This window comes from Heteronotia binoei, chromosome 21 (genome assembly GCF_032191835.1).
Source record: "Heteronotia binoei isolate CCM8104 ecotype False Entrance Well chromosome 21, APGP_CSIRO_Hbin_v1, whole genome shotgun sequence".
In the NCBI taxonomy this organism is placed as follows: Eukaryota; Metazoa; Chordata; class Lepidosauria; order Squamata; family Gekkonidae; genus Heteronotia; species Heteronotia binoei.
Genome location: NC_083243.1, coordinates 180123914 through 180130992, shown reverse-complemented (window position 1 = coordinate 180130992; position 7079 = coordinate 180123914). Strand labels below are relative to the sequence as shown.

The window sequence follows — 7079 nt, the reverse complement described above, 5'->3', positions numbered from 1 at the left end:
TTTGCGCCCCTCCCCCAAGCCTTGACATCTTTTTATGAGAGTCAACCAAAATAACACAATCGGGTGCAAGTGTTTGAATTTTTCAGAACTCTTTAGAGAGCCAGTGTGCTGTAGTGCTTATGAGCGATGGACTCTAATCATGAAAAACTAGGTTTGATTCCCCACTCCTTCACATGAAGGCTGCTGGATGGCCTTGGGTCAGTCACAGTACTTACAGAGATCTCTCAGCCCTACCTACCTCACAAGGTGCCTGTTGTGGGGAAAGGAAGGGAAGGAGATTGAAAGCTGCTCCGAGTGTCCTGCATGCTTTTTTTTTTTGTGGAAGGCCCTGTAGAATTGCACAGATAACTGCAATATGAGAACAGTGATGTGGTAAATATTACAAAGTAATGCATGGAGTATTTCGAATACTGGAAGTGCTATACAAATGTTAGGTCATAAGAACATAAGAGAAGCTGTGTTGGATCAGGCCAATGGCCCATCCAGTCCAACACTCTGTGACGCACAGTGGCCAAAATTTTTATATATATATATATATATACACACACACACACACACACACACACTGTAGCTTATTGCCACTGATGCACCTCTGCTCCATATTTTTATCTAAGCCCCTCTTGAAGGTGGCCATGCTTGTAATCATATTTTAAAATATTTTTATTATGTATTTTTCCAAAGTGGTGTACACCACTAAATTTTTAGTGATGGAGCATTTTTGGTTTGATTGTTGTCTGTACTGTAAACATCTGTAGCAAAGGGTGCAGGAATAAACGCGAGGAACATTTTAAAACCTTTTCGCTGGTAAATGTCACTTGCATTGTCTTTAAGGGAGTGGGCAAAGATTTTGTCTAAGTTTTATAATGTGGGAAATTGTATGGTTCCTTTGAGTAATCACAATAAGTTATTAGAGTACCTTTCCTTAATTTAGAACTTGGGAAATGTCTCTAAATATGCTTCAGGCGGAATTTTCAGCAGCGTGCTGTGAATTTGCGGGGTTCTCCAGCTAGCAATCTGTATCAAGATTATTTGGGATAAAATGGGTGTCATCTGGTGTTATCAGTATTGCTTAATAACCTCTGTGATCATATTTGAATAGTTGGGAGTTCTGTTTTGGTGTCATCTGACCAGTGAAAATTTTGCCCTCTGAAACCCACCAGAGGCCAAAATTTGGGAATGCAGCCTGGGAAGGGACCTCAGTGAAGTATAATTCCACAGTCCACCTTCCAAATCAGCTCCCCACCCCCCAGGAGAACTGATCTCTGTAATCTGGAGATATACTGTAATTTTGGGAAATCTCCAGGCCTCACCTGGAGGTTGGCTACACTTATATAAGGGGTTGCTTCACTTTGCGGATATTGGGGTTACTCAGTGACGCCTCTGTGGGGGTTGGAGGGGGTTACAGAATAGTGGATAATAGTGTCATCTAGGGCTAAGAAGAATTACATAAAAATGCTAGTTGGTGTAGTGGGCAGTTTTCTGGACTCAAGCTAGAGAGAAGTGAAGCTGTGAAACTGAATGACTGTGGCCTTCTGTTGTCTTAACTGACCTCACAGGTCTATTGTGAATATAACATGAGATGCTACATGCAAAATGTCCTGAAACTTAGGAAGAATGCAGAATAAAAATGTGATAAAGTATCATAATGCACTAACTCAGAAATTGAAAGTTGATTTTCAGCATATTTTTCTCCAGTATTTAAAAAATTCTTTGCAGTCACCAAATGGAGAAAATGTGGCAGAATTTCGAAAGAGGCCACTCCCTGTGAACTCCATAGCTGTTGTGCTCTGGGTATCACGGTTAAAAGCTAGCTTACCCAAATCGGTCATAGCAGTACCTGTCATGCATTCATCGCTTTTAAATATATTGGTTTTAAAGTGTTTTTATCAGGCATGAGGTTTGTCTTGTTTCCTGGCTTTAGCCTGGAGTTGTGTTATATGTATACTTGAGTACAAGTAATATTGAATTCAGTGGGATTTGCAAATATCCAAGCTGTTTTAAACTCTTTTCTTCACAACATTCAGATGTGTTAAGTTTTTTAACGGCTGAAGTATGTGTTCATAGGTAAATGCTAATAACTTCCTAAACTCGTGCGCTCTCCACATTCAGTTTTTATCATTTTTATTGTTTTTAACTACAAAAAGAGGAAGCATAAGCATAGAAACATAAAAGGGGGGAAGGGCATATACAGAATGGGAAAAGCAGAAAAAAAAGAAAAGTACAGATATATCAGTTATAATTCTACCTCCAAATAAAATATCCAGTTCGTTCTACCTGCAAGTATAGAGTTCTCCATACATTTTACCATCTTTATCTTTCATTATAAAACATTTTAACTGAACTATTATTTGCAATGTAAGTCTAAACAATTCTTCTTCAACACAAATAAGTATAAACAAGTCAGCAATCTTAACATGGAACTGACTGATTTGGCTTAACCATGTTGAAAACACAGACTAGTTTGTTAGTTTAACATATCCTCATTAACATAAACACAAAACATTCATATCTTTATCCTTAAATAATCTCTTTAACAAATATCCAATTATAATCCGGGTTGATGTAAGTATCCATATTCAGGTTAAGTCAAATTGTTTCCAGTACTTAGAGATGTTCTTTAGCTTTTTGAAAATGCAAAATGACCCATTAGCCATTGGCAATTGAAAGCCCACTTACTTGCAATGCAGAATTGTCATGCTTGAGGTAGAAAAGTGATAGATCAAAAGCTTATTGAAGAGAAGAGAAGCAAGCGATCTGGCGTTCACCTCTTGCTGCTGTAATGGCAATCACCTCAGGGAGAGCTTCGGGGCATACAGAGAGAAAAGGAACAACTGCCGTTGCGCCCCTGTCTTGCTGTAAAAGCCCTATGCCGAAAAGAGACCCCTTCAGGGCCTCTTTGGGGGGTGTCACATCCATGGCACCCCTCCCCTGCCTGATTCAGGGGAACCTGCGGACCCCGCTGAGAGTAGCCCGGAAGAACCCTGCTCTCCACATTCTTCTTGCCCTCTTCCCCCCCTGTCTGCAAAATGGCTGGCAGTCTGCAATTGTAATAATAGGATTTCACCATATGATTTTAGACTGTAAAATAATAGGGGGTTTTTAAATAGTTTATTTATGGCTGATGTTTTTATCTTCGTTGCCCAGAACCCTGTTATAGCAGAGTTGGGTGATTCGTAAATCTAATGATAAATAAGTTAAAATTAAAAGTTCTTTGTTGTCTTATCGTAATAGGCCAAGCGCACCAAGAAAGTTGGCATTGTGGGTAAATATGGTACTCGATATGGAGCTTCCCTGAGGAAGATGGTGAAGAAGATTGAAATTAGCCAGCACGCCAAGTATACCTGCTCCTTTTGTGGCAAGGTAAGTACCTCTTTTGCTTCTAGAAGTCTTCCGCACATCTCCTTTAGCTCTTGATAGTTCTGCTGTACATTTTGATTCTTAAGAGTTATATATCCCACCCTCCCCGCAAACAGGCAATGTTACGGGATCAGAGTGACTGTTTTAATTCTCTGTGTTTTAATCTTCCCCTAGGATACCTGTATGTTTGCACAGGATTGAAAATTTACCTTCATTTTTAATGACATTTTCGTGTTATCAAAAAGAAATCTGACCACAAATACATTAGTTTTGAAATCTGTTAGTTTACTGACACAAAATCCAGGGGATTGTATATTAAAATTGGTGCGTTAGGTATTGCAGTCACCAGGAGCACTTAAGCTAATAATTGCACTACCATAAGACTTAAACATGAAGACCTGTGCTTCATTATGGTATTGTGGAGCACCCTCAAAATCAAAGCGTCATACTCCTATAACGTGTGAACAAAAAACCAGCAAATGCCATTTAAGTGCCAAAGGAAAGATAATGATGATCTTAAATTGGCCCAGCATCCTTGTAGGAAATTGAGCAACAGTTCAGTAGAACCTTAAAGACAGTAACAAAATTTGTGGCTGGGCATGAGCTTTCATGAGTCACTGCTTCCTTCTTCAGATACAGCTAAAATATGAGTCCATCTGCCCTGTGTATGGGAAAGGAGTGGTTTTAGATGCCGAATGACAGTAGCAGGCGTGGTTGGATTCGTTGTGATATGCAGAGAGGCAGTTGGTATGGATGACCTAAAGCGGTTTTCATTTGTTGTCAAAATTCCAGTTAACCTTCACCAGTCTACTTTTGTTGTTGCTAAATTCTCTGCTCGAGCAGCTGGTAGTATTTCAGCATATCTGCTTTTCCTAAAAGTTTAACGGAGTTGTTGCTGCCCAGTTTTTGGTGGACTTTAGAATATTTTATTTATTTACTTAGGCACCTCTATGCCCTATTTTTTCAGTGGAGGGAGTAAAAGTAGTAAAATGAAAAAGTGCGGTAAAGATTATAAAAAGTCTGTACAGAGAGATGTCTAATATACACTATAAAACAACGCATTATCAGTTTATACTGTGTAATCCGTTTTGAGTCTAAGTAAGGAAGGTAGAGATTTAAATGCAGTAAAAATAAATATTCAGGAAGACTGTGGCCATCTTTACCTTAGAGAATAGAAGGAACCTCATCTGAAGGGTGATGTTTCTTATTGGGTCACCTTATAGATCTCAAACAGCCTCATAAACTATTACTATGGAAATGGGCATACAATCCTGCTAAGCCATTGCCATAACTAGTCTGTAGCTGGTTCCCTCCTTTGTCTTGTATAGCTTAATAGGCTGGACTTAGAGTAGTTTTGGGCATGTGCTTAACATCAAAAACTGCTTTGTATGTGGTGCTGGACATACATTGATTTACACTTTGTGCAGGTTTATATTAATGTTATATATGTGGAGGGACTTAGGTGTCTGTTCTCCGATATGTTCCTGCCTGGGAATTAAGATGGGAGAGGCCCTCCTGACTATCCCACCAATCAGAGAAGCTCATCTGGTAGGCATACAAGAGAGGGCCTTTTTAGTGGCAGCCTCATGATTATGGAACGACTTGCTCAGGAAGTGTGCCTGGCCCCCTTCACTTTTGATCCTCAGGAGGCAGCTGAAAACAGTTTTATTTAGGACTGCCATTTGATTAATTTAGCTTTTACTTATTGGCAATCCTCATTGAGATTCTAGACTGTCCATTTCATGTGTTTTATAACTTGCTTTATTTTACATTGTATGTCACCTTGAGTGCTGTGAGGAAGGAAAGGGGCTAATACATGTTTGAAATAAAAGTTGTGAGCGTGGGCTATGTGATTTTATTCCACCTTGGTGGGTCACATGTAAAAGGCTGAAAAAGTGATGTGTAGTTGATGTTGTTAGGTGATTTAAGTGATATATCCTTCTTATAGACAAAAATGAAGAGGAAAGCTGTGGGTATCTGGCACTGTGGCTCTTGTATGAAGACGGTGGCTGGTGGTGCCTGGACATACAAGTAAGCATGACCAGTGTTGCATTGTGATGGGGACACCTTATTGTCTGAAGATGGGGTGGTTTTGAGGTGTAATCTGGAATCTTGATGATCTTGTGATGAATGTTTTCTTCCCAAATTTCCAACCATGTGGGTACAAAGAAAGATCTGAATATCAGTCTAACTGTTGCTTTTGAAAGGGAGGGGGAGAGGGAGGAAACAGAGCATCCCTGCCTTCTGCCAAACAGAGCCAGTCTGGTGTAGTGGTGAAGTGTGCGGACTCTTATCTGGGAGAACCGGGTTCGATTCCCCACTCCTCCACTTGCACCTGCTGGCATGGCCTTGGGTCAGCCATAGCTGTGGCAGAGGTTGTCCTTGAAAGGGCAGCTGCTGTGAGAGCGCTCTCCAGCCCCACCCACCTCACAGGTGTCTGTTGTGGGGAAGGGAGATAAAGGAGATTGTAGGCCGCTCTGAGCCTCTGTCCTTGAAAGGGCAGCTGCTGTGAGAGCCCTCTCAGCCCCACCCTCCTCACAGGGTGTCTGTTGTGGGGGAGGGAGATAAAGGAGATTGTAGGCCACTCTGAGCCTCTGTCCTTGAAAGGGCAGCTGCTGTGAGAGCCCTCTCAACCCCACCCATCTCACGGGGTGTCTGTTGTGGGGGAGGAAGGGAAAGGAGATTGTAGGCCGCTCTGAGAGTCTTCAGAGTGGAGGGCGGGATAGAAATCCAATGTCATCATCATCATCTTCTTCATAGACCTCTAAAAATGCTGCAGACATTTTGCAGGGGGTTGCTTATGCCTTAGTACTGTTCAGAGGTCATTGAAGGCTGTAAGAGGCAGGGGAGGCTAATGCCAGGCATGTCATGGTATTTCTTCTAGTTGAGTATCCACCTCCAGCAGCTTGCAGAAGTCATCCTTGAAGCCTGAGGTGGGGGACAGTCAGGCACTGTCCACTGTTTCCCAGCTGAATCCCACACCTACCACTAACTAGCTGCATCATCAGAGAGCATTGTTTAACTGTTGGACTGAGTTTTTGGCTAAAGGCAGGGTAAAACTAAAACAAAAATCTTTGCACGTTCTGGGCAGTTCCACCAACGTTTTGAGGTAATAGCATGTGTGCTAGATAGAACTTTCAAAAAAAACTTGACCAACTCATTCAAAAATTACTTCAAATATGCACAGATTGCTAAGTGTGTCTCTTTGGTGTAACAACGATACTTCTGTTTCTTCCAGCACGACTTCAGCGGTGACGGTGAAATCTGCTATCCGTAGACTGAAGGAGTTAAAAGACCAGTAGAAAACTCTTTATCTCCTAATGTATTACATTCTTCCTCCAGTTTCTCAGTTCATTTTGTCAATTAAAGGTGGTTGTGAATCTGGCTTCTGTTTCTGTTTTATGTACAAGTGTTTAATTGTACAGCATTTCGTTTGTGCATTAGTTGCCAAAGAGTTCCAAAACAGAATCTGGGTTGGATTTTATGGCATTTATAGAATATAGCAATTACCAGCAATCTTTCATCATTTAGAGAATTTCTTCTGTGAGTCCCCCCCCCCCCACATCCGTAAATCACAGTCAGGTGACTTCGTATATATGTGTAATTCCAAATCATAACTAGCTAGCTGGGACGCACAAGAAGCTTTCGGGGAATGGGACATCCCACCCCCCTGCCTTTGCTTCCTTCCCTCTCCCCTTCTGTGTCAGTTCCCCTGCCCTTTC

General features: G+C 41.3%; 1 protein-coding gene across 1 annotated transcript; it reads left to right on the top strand.

The window, feature by feature from the left end:
- Positions 1-393: 393 nt before the first annotated feature.
- RPL37A (ribosomal protein L37a) lies at positions 394-6742 on the top strand. The gene is made up of 4 exons (XM_060262445.1): positions 394-429; positions 3232-3360; positions 5306-5388; positions 6596-6742. Exons 1-4 carry the CDS (start codon positions 394-396, stop codon positions 6657-6659), a joined length of 312 nt encoding a protein of 103 aa, XP_060118428.1. The 3' UTR covers positions 6660-6742.
- The last annotated feature ends 337 nt before the right edge of the window (positions 6743-7079 follow it).

Excerpts from the sequence above, each read along its gene's own strand:
- RPL37A (XM_060262445.1), top strand. The coding sequence starts at position 394 with ATGGAGTATTTCGAATACTGGAAGTGCTATACAAAT. Across the intron at positions 430-3,231 it reads ACTGGAAGTGCTATACAAAT|GCCAAGCGCACCAAGAAAGT; the intron begins GTTAGGTCATAA and ends TTATCGTAATAG. Across the intron at positions 5,389-6,595 it reads GGTGGTGCCTGGACATACAA|CACGACTTCAGCGGTGACGG; the intron begins GTAAGCATGACC and ends TGTTTCTTCCAG.